General features: G+C 28.6%; 1 protein-coding gene across 6 annotated transcripts in view; it reads right to left on the reverse strand.

Moving 5' to 3' along the window:
- LOC107455719 (uncharacterized) overlaps positions 1-23,765 on the reverse strand; it is a 148,433-nt gene that overhangs the window by 60,427 nt on the left and 64,241 nt on the right. For 5 of the 6 annotated variants that reach the window (XM_071187978.2, XM_071187979.2, XM_016073386.4 and 2 more), the window contains exons 4-5: positions 3,094-3,245; positions 887-1,105 (exon numbers count right to left, since the gene is read on the reverse strand). In XM_071187978.2, coding sequence (XP_071044079.1) covers positions 887-1,105; positions 3,094-3,245 — 371 coding nt within the window. Of the gene's footprint in view, positions 1-886; positions 1,106-3,093; positions 3,246-20,278; positions 20,301-23,765 lie in introns of all 6 variants that reach the window. The other variant, XM_087155491.1, reaches the window with a different exon arrangement.

Here is a 23,765-nt window from a genome sequence, read left to right on the forward strand (position 1 = left end):
TGCAGAATTTTGCAGCAATAACTGTTGAGAAGGGATCTGAGAGCATTAAAAAATGATGATTAAAATTTGCAATTCAAAATTTTTAATTTTATAAGAAAAAAAATTTATTGTGTCAGGGCCGCAGGTTATCAACCCAATTTAAGCTAAAAAAACATCACTAGGAGTACAGAAAAGTCTCCCAATAGTCTCCTTTTCCTGAAAATAGTTGCTTTTTTGGCCTTTTCAGGCAAAAAAAAAAAGTTGCCATAGTTGCCTCGGGCCGAAAATAGTTGCATTTTAGTCTCCTATGACAACCCAAACTTAATTATAAAATTCAAAATACTAATTCTCAAATTCTGTTGGCTTTGTACTTTAAATGTCACAAAGGATACTGTAAAAATTCAAAATTAAAGTTTGGTGTGGAAGAAAGAAGTCTCTAAGTTTAAATAATCCTTAAAAATTTTGATTGCAAGAGTTGTCTAGCCTGTAATTTTTTTTTACCTTCTTTTTTTTCGCATTGCTAGTTGCATACTGGGTTGAGAAAATATCACAAGTTAGCATGTTTTACCTATAACAATCAATGAAGCCTTTGTAAAGAATATAATTACATTTGATAACCAAGTGAATCTATTGATACCTAAAATTTTCTAACCAAAGTGAGTTCACTCAAGATTAGATTTACTTCATTATTGACACATTCATTAACAAATTTGTGTTTCATAAACAGTAACTTACTTATGTGATTTAAATGTAGCAAAAGAATCAGATTTTAATTTTTTTTTTCTTCAGAAAATGGCAAAAATGTAATTATTTTAAATTTTACTTAATTTTGAGGTATGAAATACAAACATTGCACAATAGATAAATAAATAATTATATAAAAATTAAAAAAAAAATAAAATGGTACCTCGAGACCAAATGCCTGCTTGTGCAATGAGGAGTGAAACTAATTTTGGGCACTGTTCTAAATGTAACATATAATTTCCTTCATTAGATAAAATAGTGCACACATTTAGAGCCAGTTCTTGTTCGTTTGGAAGACCAGATATAAGAGACATGCATAATTTGTCATAATCAGTTGGGAAAACAAAATTTCGATTCAATGCAGATGCTGAACGAGCAAGATCTAGAAAATAAATTATAAATTGAGAAGTAAAATATTTAATGATATATTTAATAAAATTAATTATATATGGGGAATGAAAATTATTTAACAAACATCCAATATACTGTGAAAGAAATAAGCCAAGTTCTGTTGTTAGAGCAACACCCCACAACAGCAACAAGATTTTTCTGATACAGGGATTTTAATACTAATAATTTACGCAATTCATAGAAAGAACATAGCAGAGGATACAAAGTATACATGTAACACACGAAGAGTAGATTTTACTTTTTAAGGTTGATAAGAATTCTAAACTTTTACTTTTTTTGGGAAACTATAACACGATCAATGCTACTAAATATTTGTAAGATATATAATACATTAATAATTACATATTTAACAATTTTATAGCAGCACAAAGAATTCAGACGAAGTCAATGTAACAAAGTGGAGCCCCATACCGACCTCCATTACCTAAAAATGCCTGCCTCCTGGACTTTTTTTATTATCATAATTATGGAAGCTTTTTTCAATTTAAAAAAAAATATTTTATGATCTGTTACAAAATTTTATAAGAAATCCACTCTACTATTAACGTGATATCTTCATATAAGTAGCTTGTAATAAAAATATTCAGCATTCAAGATTACGCAAAAATTTTTAATAATTTTAACATTTTATTAATATTAAAAAAATTATCCAGATTTTAAATAGTAAAAAATTTTGGTAGAAAAGCTTCAAATAACAACGGAAATTAAAAATGAATAACATTAAAATCGCAAATTGCAATATAATTCAAGATCCCGAAAAGCACTTTGTTTACAACCATGATGTAGTAAAGGCAGAAGAACCAAGTGTTTCAATTTTATGACATCGTTTGAATGAAACAAAATTTCAAAATCTAGAAAAAGTACTAAATGATTGATTAAAGTTTATGCACAGTATTAAAAGAAGTATTAACTAGTTAATAAAAGTTTAAATTAATCAGAATATCACAATCATAAAATTTTTGTACTTTCTTTACTAGTTAAAAGTGTTTCTTCCTTAAAATTAGTGTAAAAAAAAGGTATTGCAGATTGTAAAACAAATTGTGTGATAGCAAAATGGTTGTTGACATCATAATGGACCAGTTATACATATAATATTACAATGTATGAATTTTAGAACTACAGTAAAATTACTAATTTAAAAATTATTTTTCAACTCTTGCAAATTTAATGTTTTTTTCCCCCTCCAAAAATAGCAAAATACTTAGTTTCTACTCAAAGAATTCTATATTTGAACTTAATATTTTTCTTTGAGCAGCAATACACTTTGGTTATGCACAATAATGAGCATCCTCCTAGAAAAAGTAGACACACATATACACAATTAATTGTGTTACTTAAATTTGAAGTAAAGCTTTTATTTTATACCTCATAAACTATACAACTGTTTTTAACAAGAAAAATTTTTCAGAAATTAAATTTTCCCGTATAATTTTTTTAAAAAAATGCAGATGTGTATAATATGGGGTCAATTAAAAGTTTTCATAATGATAAAGAATTTCAGGTATATATGATTGTTGAAAAAGCTGAACTCAGCACCACGTGTGGGTAAAATGGAAAATCAATGACATACTAATAACAAAATTCCATATACAATGACAAAATTCCTTACTGACAGCCATGAAAGAAATTTTGTCTGAATTTTTTAGCATTGTAAAACTTTATTTTATAAAAAATAAATTAAAACATAAAAAATCTAATCAGGTTAAAGGTAAAACAATTTATTATATTAAATACTATTATACTATTAACTGTGATAATTGAATATTGTCTTTTTATTTAAAAAACAGTAAATTCATTTTTCTTCATAAGTTTAAGTTTTAAACCCTAGCTTCAAAAACTACAAAAGAAGGGGAATCTTGCTCTGAAGGTTTAAAAAAAAAAAAAAAAAAAATTAAGCAATATAAATAATACTCAACTCCTATTTTTTCACAATAAAAACATATTTGTTTAAAATATTACCAGTAATGTCATGCTGCAAAGTATTGTAAACCATTGGAACTTGATGAAAAAAATTAAGCTGCAATTTTCGATTGTGTGAGTCAGTTGATTGAATTTTATCATGATCTGGCACTTCTCCCATAAAATGAATTTTTTCATAATGACCTAGATACCTAAGAAAATAAAAATATTATATAGTTATAATAATTATTGATATTTCAAGAAAAACTTTCACACCTTTACAATTAAATCTTTGATCAGTTAATATAAATTGAAAGGCAGCCAACATGGCTTGAAGCTAATGAACTCCTTCAGGACCCATGTAATAAGAAAGAAGCACTTCCCCAGGCTCGCACGTTGCAAATTTATGTGTACCAATGAGTACATATAAGCAGTAATACGAGTTTCCACATTGAGATCATGCTTTGGTGATCTTGGGCCACTAAAGTCAGACACCGTGGGCCGTGAAGGAAGAATCGAACGATTGCATAGACAACAGTGAGTTTTAAGTTGCCTTCATTATGGACAATTCTTGTGAAGAAAAAGGATTGTTCTTATTTTGGTCTGGCTACTATATAGAGCTTATTAACTACCTCTAGTTGTGGATTGACACTCTTTTCCTCAGTGGTTAGAGCTTTTGGCAATAGCCCAAAGGCCCCATGGCAGACAAGCACCTCTCTCCCTTTGCATGGGTGATTACAGACAACAAATTTGCAACAATCTCACTCCTCATTGCATGGTAGCACAACAATACTTCATGTCATCAAGACTTTCTCATTACTCGCGAGGAAGTATATGGTAGTTAGTCTATAGAGCTTTCTCAATGACTGGAAAGTATAGGCTCTTGGTGCCCAAGATTCTTAAATTTTTGAGTCTTTCTTTCTTTCTTTTTTTTTTTTAACATGAAATGAGTCCCAATTTAATACATAGGTAATTATTAATTTTCTCAATAATTTCATAAAGAATTAAAACCAAAATTTTTTTGCCAGTAGTCTTTGTAAGTTCAAGTTAGGTAATCTTTTCCAAAGTTAGCAAGATACACAATTTTCTTTTTCAGAAACACACGTATATGTATGCTGATTTTATCATTTAAAATAACACTTCGCTAAGCGAAGGCTAACACAATTATCACTGAGAACTGAATAGTATGTAAACAAATTAAAAAAATTTGCAAATAACATAAGACAACTTTAGCTTACAACAAACAACTTTAACAAATAACAAACTTTATTATTAACAACAGACAGTATAACAGACGTAATTGCTTGAAGAAAAAATTATCTAAAATTTTTTTCCTCAATATTTACTTTTTGCATTTTTTTCCGTACATATGAGAAAAAGACTCATTTTTACGCACCAAAGTAACATTTAGGAAATTTAAAGAGAGGGAAAAAAAACTTAAAAAATTTTTATCCACATCAACACAGTAAAAAATACATACATTTAAAAAAATTATTACACATTCCTCCTTTTTCACATTTAGCGAGTGACCATCACATAATAAAACGATTTTAAAAATTGTGAAATCCATGGCAATTACTGAAGAAAAAAAATTTATAATAAAAACGCATGCACTCAGGATGAAATCACCAGAATTAAAAGTGTCAAAAAGTGTTCATTAAATTTATATGGAGATAAATGTGTAGTAAGAAACAATATCGTAATAAAAAAAATAGAGATTTTAAAAAACATGAAAAAACTAGTAGTGATAACTGCCAAAAAAATTGATTAAAAAAAAGGAAAACTATACAATTATTGCCTAAAATAGTGAATAATCAAGTGCAAAATTTGAATTTCTGATACTATCATAATACAGTGAACTCTCGCTACTACGATATCCGATACAACAATAACTCCCTCTATTACGATAATGTTCCGTGGTCCCGCCAAACTTGCATATGGATTAATGTTATCTTCCTCTCAATATAACGATATTCTCTGAATCAGTAAACCTCCGTAAAACGATTTTTTTTTCAAATTTCAACATTATTTTCTATTTTTTTTATTGGTTTTCAAATAATGTAAAATGCCTTTTTGTCATCTTTTACCATTTTTTTCATCTTTTCTGATAAAAGGGTCACTGCTGGTTATGATTTTTCACCCCACTGTTATTTCTTTGCACATCAGAGAATGGCTTTTGTATTCAAATTTCATTCCCCCACTGTTGAGGTACTTAGACCACCCTAAGAGCTTCATGTTTTAGAATTGCCTCCCTCAGTTCTTAAGAAATCACCATTGTAACATCATGAGTCATAAATGACCACACACATCACAGTAACACCTGCTACCCTGAGAAGGTACTGTTTCTGTAGAAGGTGGGTGGAGCACGTTTATTGAAATTGAGGAGGAGAAAAAAATGTATACTGACCATTGGTCATCGTTCACCACTGTCACTTAATCCCTGATTTAAACTACACCTGGTGTTTTCATGAGCTAGCGCAAATTCTACGATCAGAGCTTTTCGCATTTAGTGCTGCTAACATTTTCAGCTTGGTGAGTCTTCAGTGTATTGGATATTTTTTACTAGTGTAATTTAGCATAAGATGGCAGGGAGAAAGCAACTTTCCTTTCAAGATAAACTTAACGTTATTAAAGATATTGATGATGGAATGAAACAGATTGATGCAGCTAGAAAATACGGATTATCTCAATCTACAGTTGTAACGTTTCTAAAGAAAAGAAAACAGATCGAAGATACTGTAAGTTCAAATTTAATTAATCCAAAGCGTAAACGACTAAAAGTCGCAACTAATGAAAACATTGATGCTGCCGTCTTAAAATGGTTTCAAGAGATGAGAGCAACAAATATCCCGATAAATGGGCCCTTGTTATGCACACAAGCACGTAAATTCGCAGTAATGCTAGGGAATGAAACTTTTAAAGCTAGTAATGGTTGGCTAATGCGTTTTCGGGATCGACATGGAATAACTTTCCAGGAAGTTCACGGAGAGAAAAAAATCTGCTCCGATTAACGAAGCAAATGAATGGAAGCAAGAGAAGATGACAGATATTCTTCAAAAGTATAAACCAGAGAACGTTTATAACGCAGATGAAGCTGGGCTGTTTTTTCAACTCCTTCCCGATCGAACATTGGAATTTAAGGGTGAAAAATGTTACGGCGGAAAAAAATCAAAGCAGAGATTGACTGTTCTTCTGTGTGCCAATAGCACAGGGACACACAAAATTCAACCTCTTGTTATCGGCAAATCATTGAAGCCGAGGTGTTTCAAGAATGTGAAAAGTCTTCCCGTGGAATATAAAGCCAATAAAAAAGCTTGGATGACTTCTAAGTTTTTTTCTGAATGGTTGTTGATGTTAGATAAAGAAATGAAAAAGAGGAAGAAAAAAATTGCTTTATTAATTGATAACTGCACCGCTCACACCTCAATTCCAAAACTACACAACGTCGAAATTGTTTATTTCCCGGCCAACTGTACTTCGATTTTGCAGCCACTCGACATGGGCATAATCAAGTGTTTCAAAGGATACTACAGGAAGCGTTTGGTTGAATCGATACTTGTCAACATCGAAAATAAAGTAGAAGATCCTTTTAAAACTGTGAATGTCAAGGAAGCATGTGATATTATTGCTGGTAGTTGGTGGGAGGTAACAGAAAAAACTATTCAAAATTGTTGGAAAAAGGCCGGTTTGTGTGTCTTGGAAGATGAAATTGTTTCTAATAGTGAAGAAAATTCCACAGACAGTGATCTTTCAGATGATCAAGAATTTGTTTTGAATCTTCAAAAATCTTTATCCCAACTTGAGTAAAAAATGGGTAAAACATATGGTGTTAACGTGGAGGACTATTTAACTGCCGATGACGATCTCACAATTTTGGCAGGAGTTAGTAATGAAAAGATTCTCTCTGAAATTACGGATGAAATGGAAAATAATGATGAGGAAGAAGATGGTGGTGATGATCCATGTGTATCACAGTCCGTATTGTCACCCCATGAAGCTCTTCATTCCGTAAAATCTCTAAAGACATTTTTCTCAAGTCTTCCATTCACAAATGAAAATCATTTTCGGGCATTGGACTCTATGCATACTTTGTTGGTTGACTTAACAGTCAGAAAAATGAATAAACAAACAAAGATATCGGATTTTTTTCAATAAAAATGTTTTTTTAAGGTAAGTTTACAATCTTATGTTCTGTATTTATATCCATTGTTTTTAATGCTTAACCGTAATAAACATTTTGCAAATTAATTTTTTCGATAATATATAAATATATTTATAGTTAATGAATATATAACATTAAATTTCAAAAAATCTTATTGCGTCCCAGAATTATGTGGGCCCTCGATATAACAATATATCCCTCTACAACAATATTCTTATTTGGTCCGCAAAATATTGTTGTAGCGAGGTTTTACTGTATCATAATTTTAAAAAAAATTGTGAAAATAAACAGCAATAACTGCATATCATATAAAAATATCAGAATTTAAAAAACCGTGTGAATATATCAGTAGTAATAACTGTGAAAAGGTAGATTTAAAAAAAAAAAAAAAAACAGCGGTATCGTCACATCAAAAATTGACTAATAAATGCACAAATTTAATTTTGCATGTAATGCATAAAAATAATAATGCACAAAAAATTCAGGGATTCAAAAAAAAAACATTTAAAAAAAATTGCAACATTAATCAATAGCTGATACAACAATAAAAAAAACAACATAGATTTAGGATGGTATTGATCCTAACCAAACACAAACTGCAGTTATTACTCAAATGCGCAATTAAAATTTTGTGTATCATATCAGAATTTACAAACAATTACAAAACTATTTGCATTAACTGAAAAAGAAAAAATGAGGATCGAAACGTCAAGGTGCGGTCCTTTGGTCTCGTTTAATTGTTCTACTGTAAAGTGCTCAACTTTGCGCACAGGCTGTTGAGCTATCAAAGTAGAGGAGCCACCCCCTTTGCAGAGAATAAAAATTGTGATCTCATGTCTTCAGATCATCCTCAGGGAGATTTCCCAGACCTACGGCAATGTACAGCTCTAGTGCGACGTAAATAAAGTACCTACCAACCAGAAAAGTGGTTTCTGAAATGTGCGATTCGAAATTTCAATGTCAAAAATATATTAAAAATTATTTGACCCAATTGTAGCCAAATAGATCACATTGATCGAATGATATTTCTGTTATAAACCGGAATTTGCAACAAAACTACTACACCCTAAAATAAAAGAAAAATTCCCTAAAAAAAAATTCCGTTTTTTTAGCAAACGATCGTTTAAATGTTTGCCATTTCAGAACTATTTTTTAGGTTATTAATTTTTGTCTTTGCCTCAGAAGCTCATTAATTCTAGCTGAAGTTTTTATAGAACTTTATTTTTTCAGTCTTGCTTTCTTCAAATTTATTTAAAGTTTTTTTCTCTGACAAATCTTAGTAAAAAAAGCCGTTATCGAGAGTGAAATAAATCTCAAGAAAAAAAAAGTGTGTTGGTAAGGGCGGAATTATAAATGTCTAGTTAGCGAGATTTTGCGTAAGCAATGAATTTTAAATTTTAGATCAGTGAAACTGCAAGAAGAGTTTGTCATAACATAAATTATTGATTCGCAGAAGTTTATGAATCAACAGTCTTGTAATTCGCTGTATTAGCAGAAGAATCACACGACAGGTATAAAATGATTGTATTCTCATATAGAAATAAAAAAGAATAAAGTAACTTTTAATTTCTGTTACCAGGTACAAATCAATAAAATGTGAAAATTTTGTGATTTATTTCTTATACAAAATACTACGTTGTAACTGATTTTTTAATGAAAATTAAAATTCTGATTTTAGCAGTTGTCTCATCTAATATATTTAAAGAGAAGTTTTTTTTATTTTATTATATCTAATATTTTATTAGATAATTACTTTCATTTTAATTTTTATAAACTTAAGAGATAGCATAATTTTCATTTCACCAAATATATATATATTGCATATGAAATTATATTAGTAACTGTATTGATTGAAAAATATTTTTCAAAAAAAATCATTTTGTAACATTAAAAGCAAATTTTTTTTTAAAAAAGTCAACTAAATAGTAGGCAAATTAAAATTTTTAATTAAGATAAAAACATTCTTAATTTTTAGAAATTGCAAAATCCTGCATTAAAATAAACTCACACTTCAAACTTTGTTTTAAAAATTAAAACACAGAAAAGGAGGAGAAATAAGTCCTCATACACAATAAAAACAAGGATTTAATGATCAGCGACATCGGAGCACAGGCAATGAATTCTCTACTTCTTCATTCATCTATTGTTTGCACATTTAAAATCTTTCCATTTATTGCTAAACAAAACTAAAGCATTCATATTTTGAGTAATCAAAGCATCTCCAATAAACTTGTGTTAACACAGTGATCAAATATTTTCCAGCATATTATAGTTTTTTTCCCCAACCTCTCTAAGTTGCAGTTAAATCAATTGAATTTTACATCCATAACAGAGCCATCTCAACGAAATGCACACAGGGCCCTTTGTCAAAACTTTTTAAGGAGAAGAAGGTGGTGGTGGTTGTTAATTTACGTCGCACTAGAGCTGCACAATGGGCTATTGGCGACGATCTGAGAAACATCCCGGAGGATGATCCGAAGACATGCCATCACTATTTTGATCCTTTGCGGAGGGGATGGCACCCCCGCTTCGGTAGCCCGACGACCTGCACGTGAAGTCGAGCACTTTACGGTAGCACAGTTTAACGAGGACCAATACCGCACACCCTCGGTCCCTACGCAGACTGATCCAAGTGGTCACCCACCCGCACACTGACTGTAGCCAGTGATGCTTGGCTACGGTCAGTGTGCGAGGAAGAAGGCTAGCTTTCATTTAGTGTAAACCGGCCCCCCAAGGGTTGGTACGGTCCCTGTGTATATAAGGAAAAATAACATTTAGGGGCACAGCAACAGAAGTTCTCGAAACAGATTTACACCTCCCCCCCCCCCAACCGCTGATGACTGAGGTTGGCTAGAAAGAAAGTTCTCTTTTTTTTAAAAGTTGGTTTCTCGCTATATTTTTGCACTATTTAAATTGCACTGTTCTCTTTATTAAGATATTTCTTTAAGAATTTATTTATATTATTCTTGTCGATTAAATCTGCAAACATATTTTATTCTGTAATAATGAAAGAAATAATAAAATGATGAATAAATGATAGAACAAAATAATAAAATGACGGGAGGCAGCGTACCCAACCATAAATTTGTCTAACAACCAGTTCAAGTGAAGTACCTCCTGAGTGTCACTTTGCTTTGTATGTACCTGGATTTTGGCACATATGTTGCTCTGCTAAATCTGAGTATAAATCTTGTATGTTGTTCTTCCCATAAATTGCTGTTCTGATGTCATACTGCGCAATTCCCCCCGTTAACTACGTATTCTATATTCCTTGCTTCGAGCTCAAATATATTTTGGAAATTGTTTCAAATTGGGCTACAAAACTTTCATATACAAAAAAAATTAAGCATTTCAATGATTTTAAAAAATTTGGAATGGTTATCCTTTATAATCTTTGATACTTAAAATTGAAATAAATTTAAAATATAGAAATAAAAATCAAAACATAGAAGTTATTTAAAATAATTAAATAAATAAAAAGGTATAACTAGGCAAAACGTAAGTAAACTTTTATTGTCTTTTCAGAATTGGTGAAGCATTTTTAGAGACATGGACATGAGTTATCCTCCTAAATGTTACTCGCATTAATTTGCTCTACGTAGATACTTTTTTCCGGAAAGAAATAATACACAACTAAAATAAAATTTTTAAAAAAAAGCATTTTCTCAAATTAAAATATTTAGAGAAAAAAAATATGTTTTCCCCACTAGATATCTAATTTATTGGTTCTACACTTACATAATATAATTATTAATGTATTATACAGACATGTTTAATATGTATAACAAGTCATCAACAGTTAGAATGTAATGAAGTAAGTAATTTGGATTCTTATAATATTTGGCATAAAAGACTTAGTCATTTAAATCCAAATCTCATGGTTAAAATGCAAAATGTCATAGTTACAAAGATTTGGTTTAAAGTTTTAGAAAATTATTAATGTGAAAAAAGTAAAGTAACCCATAAGAGTCATCCAACAATTAGTATAGAGTAAAATAATTCTATATTAGAGTTAATTCATGCGGACCTAGTAGGCTCAGTAAATTTTGATTCATTAGGGAATTCAAGGAATTTTTTGTTTTAGTATAGATGATTTCTCTGGGATGTACTTTCTTATTTTTTGAAGCATAAAAATGAAGTATTTGAAATGTTTTGTAAATTTAAAGTAATGTGTGAAAATGCAATTAAAAAGGAAAATCAAAAGGTTAGAATTTGTTAATAACGAGATTGGATTGATATTTTACTAGAAACATAGACAGGGCTACGACGTCACCAAGGCGTAAAGACACGCTATTTTTTCAAGTCAATGGGTCATCGGACATTAATTGTTATATTAAAAAAAAGATTATTTTCAAAGTTTCAAGTGTTTATGCAGCTGGTAACGTAGTAATCAATAGTTTTGAAAATATGTTGAATACAGTAGTCATGAAATTAAGAAAAACTGGTTGAATGTTTCGATTAAACTTCATTTTAATACTAAAAAAATAACTTTTTCTATACACACAGCATTAAAGTATGTAGTCTTAAGTTTAATTTGCACAAAGAAAGAAGTTTATATGTGAAAAATAGTACGAGTAATTACAAATTTACAAAAAAATTGGATTTCGGGTAGCCCCGCTCACATGAATGTCGGGTATCACTGTCCAATTTTATTTCGTCGATAAATGCACGGTTGCAAAGATTATTATTTTATTGCTTCAAATTTGAATGTTATATGCATTTTTAACAACAAATATTGTTATTATTAAATGATTGTTATTAAATGATAGAATTCACTAAATGTATATAAATATGTAATAAATAAAATAATTTTGTGATAAAAATGATAAATAAGGTTTATCTATTGTCAATACATTGAACATTTTCATTTACACCTGAAAAAACTGTCAAAAAATACAATTTTGGTAACTGGGCGGGGCTACCCGACACATTTTGAAAAGAGCTGAAAAACATGTTTCTTTAAATTTCTATTTTAAGTTAAACTATTCTTTTTTTGGTTTATTCTGTTTGCATTATTTAATTAGATAAAACAATAGAAACATACAAAAATATTGATTATTACTCAATATTATACAGAAATATAAGCAATACTCCTTAAGTGGGCGAGGCTACCCGACTCTCCCCTACTCAATTTAAAATAAAATCATTATCAGTAAAAAGTAACTAACTGTCATATATTTCTTATGCATGAAAATGTAGGTAATTGTGGATCAGCTCCTGCATTTATAAATGGTTTTAACGATTAGATGTAACTAAAAATGCTCTATGCATAGATCTTGAAACGCAGTCTATTATTAATTTTATAACTATGCAATTTTTCTCATTATTACAGTTTTGTGAAATGTAACAACAATGTGTGAGTGAGCTTTATATAAATATTAAAAAGTGATACTGAGTAGTATAATAAAACATAGTGCTTTTTTTTCTGTTTGTAAATTGATTACTTAATAACTCACAGTCAGGGTTGGGTTTTTAACATCAAAAAGTGGTTTTTGACATGACAAGGGTATAATACTGGTTTAAACCGTCAAAAATGTCAAAAACTGAAGTTTGCCAAGAAAATATATAAACTTCAAAACTACCAACAGTTGCCATGCATTATATTGAAATTTAATTATACTATAGGCAGGGTTGGCAGGTTTTTGACATGTGACAGTTTTTGACAGTTTAAACCATGGTTTAAACCGTCACGTCAAAAACCTCACTGTCAAAAATGTCGAAAATGTCAAAAACCTATATTCATATGTGAAATTTAATTAATACATAAAATTTATATATTAATTATTGAAAATCTGCAGTGATATTATTAAGAAATTTATTTATAACCAAATTTAGTGTATAGTATAGATTATACTAAAAATTAGACATTTTTAAAGATAAACATTAGCAGTTTTGTACATTCAGGGGTCTGTCTAGGTTTTTCTGAGAGGTACCTATTTTGTGAAAATTTAGGCATAATATGTGAAAAATTAAAAATGATATTAAAAAATCAACACAAAAACATAGTAAAAATATAGATTTATCGTTTCTTAAGGATACAAAAATAAAATTTTAAGAAAAAGTACTTTGTGAAACTACCGTTTTTCCTAAAGTTGAATTTGTGAAACTACCGTTTTTCCTAAAATTGAATTTGTGAAGGTACCGCTAAACGGTAGTAAATTCAACGTGGACAGACCCCTGACATTAGACATCTTTTAAAGAAAAATCTATTTAATATTCTTTTAAATCTTCTTAATAATCTTTTTAACATAAGACAATACAAATTTAAGTGCTTTCTGTTAAATACACAGAGTAGTTAGTGTCGATTTACAGTATATTCAGCCTATTCATTTACTATGGTGAAAATTTAGTTTATCCAAATACTTGTGAATTTCATTTTGCTGAATACTATATACATAGTTTTGTTGAATATCTAAATATTCAGCTGTTGAATAATTACTTCTTGCTTTCAAGATATGCATTATTTGTATTCTTAATACAAGTGGGGGAAAAAAATTAAGAGGTAAAAATTGTTTTAAAATGATAAGTGTAATAATTATAAATAAATATAATAAACAATATGAATTATATTTATCATTATTCCCAAATATAACTACTTTTAAATTCAAATTAACATACTGGATAATAAAGATATTCGGTATAACATTAAAATTTTTTTTCATACACTTGTATCAAGTTTGTATTTATACAACATAACTTGTAAGTTCCTTATAAATATTAGTTATATGTTCCTTATATGTCAAAAATGCATAGTAATAAACTTTTAATTTTCTTAAGTATCAACAAAAAAAAATTTTTTTTTCAAAATATAAATATTTAAAAAAATTTTGTGCAAAATTTTTCTGCACATGCATTTGAATATAAATTTCTGAGATTTTAAATATGTTATTTTACCTTAATTTTAGTTAAAAAATATTTTAAAACCTGCTGATTACCTATAGTATAATTAAATTTCAATATAATGCATGGCAACTATTGGTAGTTTTGAAGTTTATATATTTTTTTGGCAAACTTTAGTTTTTGACATTTTTGACGGGTTTTTGACGGTTTAAACCAGTATTATACCCTTGTCATGTCAAAAACCACTTTTTGACGTCAAAAACCCAACCCTGACTATAGGTAATCAGCAGGTTTTAAAATATTTTTTAATTAAAATTAAAGTAAAATAACAGATTTAAAATCTCAGAAATTTATATTCAAATGCATGTGCAGAAAAATTTTGCACAAAATTTTTTTAAATATTTATATTTTGAAAAAAAATAATTTTTTTTTTTGATACTTAAGAAAATTAAAAGTTTATTACTATGCATTTTTGGCATATAAGGAACATATAACTAATATTTATAAGGAACTTACAAGTTATGTTGTATAAATACAAACTTGATACAAGTGTATGAAAAAAAATTTTAATGTTATACCGAATCTTTATTATCCAGTATGTTAATTTGAATTTAAAAGTATAGTTATATTTGGGAATAATAATAAATATAATTCATATTGTTTATTATATTTATTTATAATTATTACAATTATCATTTTAAAACAATTTTTACCTCTTAATTTTTTTCCCCCACTTGTATTAAGAATACAAATAATGCATATCTTGAAAGCAAGAAGTAATTATTCAACAGCTGAATATTTAGATATTCAACAAAACTATATACAGTATTCAGCAAAATGAAATTCACAAGTATTTGGATAAACTAAATTTTCAGCATAGTAAATGAATAGGCTGAATATACTGTAAATCGACACTAACTACTCTATGTATCAGAAAGCACTTAAATTTGTATTGTCTTATGTTAAAAAGATTATTAAGAAGATTTAAAAGAATATTAAAAAGATTTTTCTTTAAAAGATGTCTAATGTACAAAACTGCTAATATTTATCTTTATAATGTCTAATTTTTAGTATAATCTATACTATACACCAAATTTGGTTATAAATAAATTTCTTAATAATATCACTGCAGATTTTCAATAACACATGAAAATGAATACATAACATTACAAAAGATGTGAGCTTTCAAAAGTACAATATTTTGGTTACTATTCAAAATATAAGTGTTTCTTCAAAATTTTAAATTTATTTTTTCTAGAACATATTTAGAAACACTATCCTTTATAAAAAATGTATAAATTTTATGTATTAATTAAATTTCACATATAAATATAGGTTTTTGACATTTTCGACAGTGAGGTTTTTGACGTGACGGTTTAAACCATGGTTTAAACCGGCAAAAACTGTCACATGTCAAAAACCTGCCAACCCTGCTCACAGTATATTTAAATGCTGGGCTGTAAGGAGGCATTAATATTGCTAAGAATTTACACTAGCCAGAGAATTTTAAGGAAGTATTCAATCATTTATATAAATAAAAAAAAATCTCACACATTGTATATGAATATAGACTAAAGTAAAAAAAAAATTGCTGTTTGTCTGCCAGTTTGACTGCATTGCGGTGAGGGTTAAAATTATTGAAATAGGCAACAGTCGGCAAAGTGCAAATAATATGAAATAAATAATACTCTATTAAAAGGTTATCTCTACTCATTTTGTCATTGTATTTCAGATAATGTATTTTGATACTGCAATTGAGAAAATCCAGTTTAAATTAGGTCCTTTTAAAATATAAGTCATGAAACGAGATTTTTTTTTTTTTTTTTTTTTTACCAGTTCATGTTTAGAATGCATTTTTTAAACCAAATGAACTTTTATAGACCAAATACACACCGATTGCACTGTTACAGACTATTTCTAATTAATTAATAGTTATAATTAATTTCTTTTCGTTTGCGCTTTATAGAATATAAATTAAAATTTTTACATATATAAACTTTCAACGCACCTCAGTCAGACGAACCGAAAACAATTATCTAGTTTCAGATAAACGATTATTAAAATTACCAACACTTCGTGACGGTGTCCCTTGGAATATATGTAACTTTTTCTTTTTAGTGTCTTCAGGATACTTTATTTCATGAAGTCTTATTTTGAAAAATATTTTTTGCTTCACAATTTGAATTTCAGAAAAGGATTAAGATATTTAAATAATTTTTAATGTGTTATGTTTTTTAAACATTTTTTTTTATAGTATGAACCATTAAATAGGTAGTATAGAATCAAAAAATTTTCCATGAAAAAAAAATTATTAACATCATTTTCTTATATATCATTTATATAATAATAAAATTTAAAAAAATAAAATATAAGTAATTACAGTATTTCATTTTTAACTTCGAAATAAATAACGTCTTAGCGAAAAAATAAATTTAACGTTTTTAAAAAATAGTTGTGCTCGTTTAAAATAAACTCGACACATACATATATTAAATACTAATATATATGCCAGTTTCATTTCAAGTGTGTTGAGACTACTTAGTACAAAATAAAAATTTCTCAAAAGTTAAATAAACTCTAAAAAAAAAATAATAATAATAAAAAAATAAAAAAAAACATATTTTTAACTTATGATAAAAAGTATTTAGAACAATGCTAACGTTTCACCAATATCCTTTAATCAACTGTTATTGAATCGAATGATAATTTATACAGAAATCGTAATTCTTTAAAAAAGTCGCAACTATTTTTCGAAACCGAAAGTAATAACCAGCCCTTGTTTTTCTTTCCTGAATTTAATTTGTCCTTAAACTAAAAATCGATGATGCTATTGTATCAAATCGATTATTTTCTATCCAAATTAACTCCTTGATATGACATACATACATCAATTAAAGTTTAATGGGAAACGCCATATTAAGGATTCAGTTCAACACAATGTTAGGAACACTGAGAGTGAGGGAATGATGGTCGACGTCATGATCTACGTCATCACTAACCCTGTCTATACGGGATTATACATGAAAAAACAGTACCTTCGTCGAATGGACGTGCTGAGTGACTATTAGTAGAAAGGGCTAGGATATTATTATACTAAAGTGAATTACCATTAAAATTTTGGGCTTAAGTGAAAAATTTAACAACTCACATTTCTAATCTAAAATTGCGTAAAAATAAACAAAATCCTCCAATTAAAATATGTTCAGGAAAAAAACTAAACTACTTAAAGGTATTTGGATGCGTCGGTTATTTCCATATGCCTAAAGAATTCCGAAATAAATTTTATGTCACGGGAAAACGTGGGATTTTCTTAGGTTATTCTAGAGAAATGCGCACTTTAGAATATATGACGTCGATAAAAATATCGTAATTGAAGAGCCATCTGTTTAATTTAATGAATCATTTAAAAGGAAGTAAATTTCTAACGAAAAAAAATGAGTGTAGCATATGGAACATTGAGAATTTGAGACAGTTTAATATATCTCAACCCAAATCCAACCGAATCAAGAAGTGAACATTCTCATAAATAGTCTCTAGAAAGTACCGAGTTGCAAAATGAAAATCAAAATACTCTCTGAAAGAATAAAATATCCGCGAAAGCTAGCTTAGCTTCGAAAGGATCATCTGTTCCTCAAAATTATGACCAGGCGATAAACAGCAATAAATATTCGGAGTGGAAAACCGCAATGAAAAATGAATTTCTTTCGATGAATATAATGTTTTCGAGTTGAGAGGCCTAAGAATGAAAAAATAATAAAAAGTAAATGGGTGTACTATACAATTAAAAATGTCGATAATAACAAAATTCACGAAGTGCGACTGGTTGCAGCTGGGTTTAATCAAATGTTGATTATTCTGAATCAAATTCCCCGGTGGTATATATTAATTCATTAAGATTAATAATTGCTTTAGCAGCAAAATTGGATTTGTTAAAGTTCTTGATATGAAAACTGCGTATTTAAAAGGTGATATTGATGAAATTGTATAGATGGAAATACCTCCAGCTTTTGAAGATAAATATGGTAAAAATAAAGTATGCAAATTAAATAAATGTATTTATGTTCTACCTCAATCTGCCAGAAATTGGCATATAAAGTTAAAAAAAAAAAGAACTCAATTTGCATCTGACAATAGCGTATTTACTAAAATTAATGATTTTTTAGCGAATATGTAGATAATTTGGCTCTAATAATTCGAAATTATATTAGGATATAATTTCAAAACTTAATCAATATTTTGAAGCAACTAATGATTCAATATTTTTAGGCATTAAGATTTCACAAAAAGAAAACGGAATTGGTTTATCTCAAATTCATTACATTGAATATTTAATGAAAAAATATGATTTGGAAAATAGTAAGAAAACAAATACCCTCATAACTAAAGGTGAAGATAGATGTTTTAATCCTACTAATGATTTAGTAGATCAGGTTGATTATTAGGAAATTGTCGGTGAACTTTGATATTTAGCAAAAAGAACCCGACCAGACAGTGCTTTTGTAACTAGTTATTTATCACAATTTAATAAACGTCCCAATTATATTTTTTCTCATGTTTTTTCTAAAGAGTTTTGAAGTACTTGAACGGTTTAAAGATGGGATCATGTTTTATAGAAAATAATTCGGTTATTTAAACTGTAGTGCAGAGATGCAAGTAGGGGCAATGCAGAAGGAAAATTATTTTAAGGTTGTATAATTATGATAGGTAATTCTTTTATAACACAGAAAAGTTGAAAACAAAGATGTGTGTAATTATGATAGGTAATTCTATCATAACATAGAAAAATAGAAAACAAAGATGTGTAATCAACATGTAAAGCTGAATTACTTGCTGCAGCTGACGCAACTCGAGTACTTACTTGGATAATAAATATGTTAAATGAAATGAACTGATATAAAATTTATTAATGCTCCTGTTACTATATTTTCTAACACGTTATGACGATTACATGCAACAGCTTTATAAAATTTATTATTAAGAAGAAGAAAAAAACCCAGTTAGGATAGTTTTGTTTGAAAAGACAGTCACTTAAATGAATTTCTAGCAAATGCTGGATTGATTGAATAAAGTGCAGCATTTCCTGTAAAGCATGAGAAGATAGGTAGATTACTCCTAATTCGACACTTATAATGACAGAAGATGCTCACAAAAACAAAATTTTGAAAATTTATAAGTAAAATCCAAAAAAAGAAAAAGAGTGTTTTGGAAATTTTAATGATATCAAGTTTTAAAGACGATATCGTCCGTAAACTGTGAACTATGATGAATGTTCAGACTAATATGCAAATTCGGGTCTCAATGCAAACTATTTCAATTTGCCAATTACAAAAACTATCAGTCTAGCAGTATCTGAGAACACCATTCATTCCGAGAATAAATAATTTTGAAAAGAATTTGCCGCAAGCCTTGCCACATCATAAAATGGCAAGAATGAACTGATAAAGGTAATAAATAGTAATATGTACTATTCAGAACTGAGAAAAAATGGAACTTAGATGGGACTTCAAAAAAGGATTTCTTCAACCAAATAACTAATGGTTTGGGGAATAGTTGGATTTAAAAGGTTTCTTTAAGGCAGTGTTTCTTAACCTTTTTGATATAATGGACCCCTTTCAAAATTTTTTAAGAAGTCACGGACCACCCCCCTGTGAAAAAAATAATTTTAAAAAACATCAATTATTAGAAAACATTCAATTTTATTATTTTAATAGTATACAAAATTTATAAAATTATAATTTTTAATGTGAAGGCTGCTGCTGCTTTTCCTTAATTAATAAATTGAATTGGAGGATGATTTTCGACAAAGCAACGTGCCTATCATGTTCAACATTCAATTGATTTGGATATTATGTTTTTATTGTCACAAGTGTGGAAAATCCCTCTTTGCAAAGATACACGGTAGCAAACGGAATTATAGCTGCCATAGCTCGCTTTACAAGCAATTTGTAGGCTTCCAAACGTTTTAAAAATTAGGAGTAGTCAGCGGACCCCTATAGGGGTTCATGAACCACAGGTTAAGAAATCCTGCTTTAAGGGAAGATCTGAAACTGAGGCAGCAATGGACCTCTCAGATTTTAACCTTTCAGTCGTTCACGTGAAATAATGCAAAAAATAGAGTAATTGGCAATTATTCACATAATTGCAAGATAATAAACTGAATACTGGTGAAAAAATAGTGTAAAATACTATACATAATATCAGCAGGATTTAAAATGTGAAGACATATATTCTATATATACTTACTTTTAAAATGCAGAAATATTTACTTTTGATTTCATGAACATGCAAAAGAAAAAAAATTAATCAAAATTTTATAAATTTAGGATTTTTTTAATATTAATTTACATATAATTTATACAATTGGAAGAAAGAGGGATTATTTTAACTTTTTGTAACAAGCACTTTATGAAGCTTTCAATTCCTCTAAAGTTAAAGTCTTATCATAGCAACAGCCAACTTTTAATTTTTCCAACAAGTTCTTTAGGTGTAGAAATCTCCAATCTTGCCTTAAATTCAGTATGATTTTAATCATTGAGAATATTCTCTTTGTAGGTGCATAGCAATGAGGCACGTAAAAAATTGTCAACATCAATTTGGGAAGTGTTGCGATTTTTAACTGTAATTCTACATATTTTGTACACTAGTAACTGTGTTTACATATTTTGTACACTGTGTTACGCATTAAGTAAACTTAAATAATTCTTAAATTTATAATATTTTATTTAAAAAATTGCCAGACATTAATTTTTATTTACATAATATTCTATTAATTAATTTTACGAATAAATATAAATTGATCAATTATTTATTTACAAAAAGAAATTATGATTTAATATTAATAAGAATGAGCAACACGATGTTTGTAGAAGTAGAAATATTTTCTTAGAATACTACATTTGGCATTTAAACTTAGGGAAACTTAGTTTGTCTCGAACCGTTTTTCTTCACCCCCATCCCGGGAAGGGTTTATTCGATTAACAAAACAATAATGAAGATAAACAAATTTGTGAAGGGTCCGATTAAAAGATAAACTATTTTGTGAAGAGTCCGTTAACGGACCAAAATTTCTTCTAAACAGTCTTCTCAGTCATTTCTTCTAAACAATCATAATTTATTTAAGTTTTTTATTTTATTTATCGAAGTCCAAAAGGAAATAAAAAAAATTTTCAGCTAATTATATTTTCCCTGTTTTTAATTACAACACTTGAAAATTCCTTTCTTTTCTTAACATTCAGTTGTTGCATTTAAATATCAAAATTTTTTGCTCGTGCTTCAACTTTTAAGACAGGGGGAAATAGTTATTGTTATTCAAACTTCTACTTAATAAAAACAATTAAAACATTAGTATATTTTAGTTTAGTATAGTCAATCAGTATAGAAAAATTCGTAGGTTAATATGGAATAAAAAATTTATGGCTCATAATTCAAAAATATTTTTATATTTAGTATTATAGTATTAAGTAATAAAAGATAATAAATAATTATTAAAAATTATTTTTAACACGACATAGTTTTGGGTAAACGAAATTTATGAATGCGTGAGATTTTTCTTTTTTCACATTGCCCTATCAGTTTTAAGGATATGACTAAAAACGCACAAGGTTAAACTTTCAACCGCTCTCCGGACTAAACTATGCGAATCACAATTTTCAGATTGCGGCTACCCTGCTCCCTATTTTGAGGCTCAGAAATCCAAAAATGTAATATATATATATATGTATGTGTGTAACATAAAAAGCTTCAATTAATCTCTTTATGTTATTCCTTTTCTGTAAATCCTTTTTCTTAATTTATTATTCAAAACGAATAGATATTATACATATACCCCGAAGCAGAAAGTGTCTAAAACTGTGACGTACGTCGCAGAACAAACGAAGTCCTGAATAATCTTGATTCTGATCTTGAATAAGTGACAGCGTTTTCCTGCGACCCCCCCCCCGCCCACTTGCCTCCGGTAGGCTTGCAGAATAATTCCGAACCCTAATCTCATACATTCTTCAACAGATTTTTAAGGCAGCCTTTATTTTAATGTTCGGACCTTCAAATCATAGGCATTTTATTAATAATTCATCATTATCATCGTCATTAACAAAATTTTGTACTGCAAAAGTGATAGAAAAAGTAATAAATCAAGAATGTTTGCCTTGGTTTTGATAAACCAATTACAATTACTAAGATTTCCCAAAATTGAAACATTTTACGGATTTACTGTACAAGATTTTCCCTAACATATAATCGAGGAGAACTTTTCGTGTGCACTTTTTTGACTGCTCTCTCTGTCTAATAATTAATAAATAAATTTTGTACCCTCCTTCTCTGCCTGAGACCTGTTTTAATCCTTCCACTATATATATATATATATATATATATATATATATATATATATATATATATATATATATATATATATATATATATATATATATATATATATATATATATATATAACACGTATGCATAGCTGCCGACATAGACAGGGAAAAATCCAGTAGATTTTACGAAATACAAAAATGTTACAAAATATACTAAATATTTTACACAAAGAGAATTTTAGGGATTTTAACTGACATCAAAACAAAAGAACAGCAATATTTTCCAGTAATGATTAACATTAAAGGAAATGCTAAGTATTATGTTTACTCTTAATTTTGAACTACACAGGCATTTAATTCATCAAAGATAGTTAACTGAATTTTATAAATGAGGCTCGCTTTATTATGTATTAGTGACACTTATGTATTCAAGTAAGCAATAATCTGCGCAACAATTCTATTTCAATAGGGATTTTTTTAACAAAACTTACTCAATTTTAGGGAATTTTCTAAAATGTACAGAAACTAGAAGAATTTTTATTAAACCAGTAGGCCAGGAGAAACTGGAAAAATCCAGTAGAGTTGGCAGCTATGCGTATGTATGTTCATTTAGAGAAAGTGCGTTTTTGTGTCTGATTTCGTAACTTAATAGTTCGCAATAAATAATTAGCATATTTGAGGTCACCTCTTTTGAACCATTAAAATTGACACTTAGTACGTGAAAATCGGATCATTTGAATGAAAGATATTCAGGGTGACATCTTTATTTTGAGCACAGTACAAAAAGAAGAAAAAAAAAGAAAAGGAGAACCTCCCTGAATAACTTTTGATCTCATCATCATTTTTTAGGACTCAAGGTGAATGGTTTGAGGGGGTAACCTCAAATATTCAAAATAATTAATGCAAACAATATTTTAAGTCACACAAAGTACTTTCTCTAAAAAAAAAACATTTTTCTTCTCGATGGACTCGAAATTCTACTCCACTCCCCCCCTCCCCCTAAAAAAATATAGGAGGTAGTCGAAATCTGGGAAATATGGTCTCCATAGTTTGGCCAGGAGAGTAGTTCAAAGCTTGTTAATTTTACTTTTCGCGTTTTTCGCCATTTTCTCAAGAACTTTTTAAGCAGATTGAAAAATTTTTGCACACTAATAAATATTCGTTTTTCTAAAGATAACTCAATGCAAAAAATAAATGTACGTAATTTCGCATAGCAAAATACAAAATTTGAGCGAAATATAGATCATATAGTTCTATATCAATCTATAATATAGATCGAATAGTTTTTGAGAAATCGAATTTAAAAGTAGTCGTATATTTAAAATTAGATTTCTCAGGAACTTATCAACCAATTTCGCTAAAATTTTGTATTTTGCCATGTAAAATAACAATTGTAAGCCTTACGATTCAAAATTTTT

Source organism: Parasteatoda tepidariorum, chromosome 11, assembly GCF_982258835.1.
Source record: "Parasteatoda tepidariorum strain Cologne lab strain chromosome 11, Ptep-v5.0, whole genome shotgun sequence".
Taxonomy (NCBI): domain Eukaryota; kingdom Metazoa; phylum Arthropoda; class Arachnida; order Araneae; family Theridiidae; genus Parasteatoda; species Parasteatoda tepidariorum.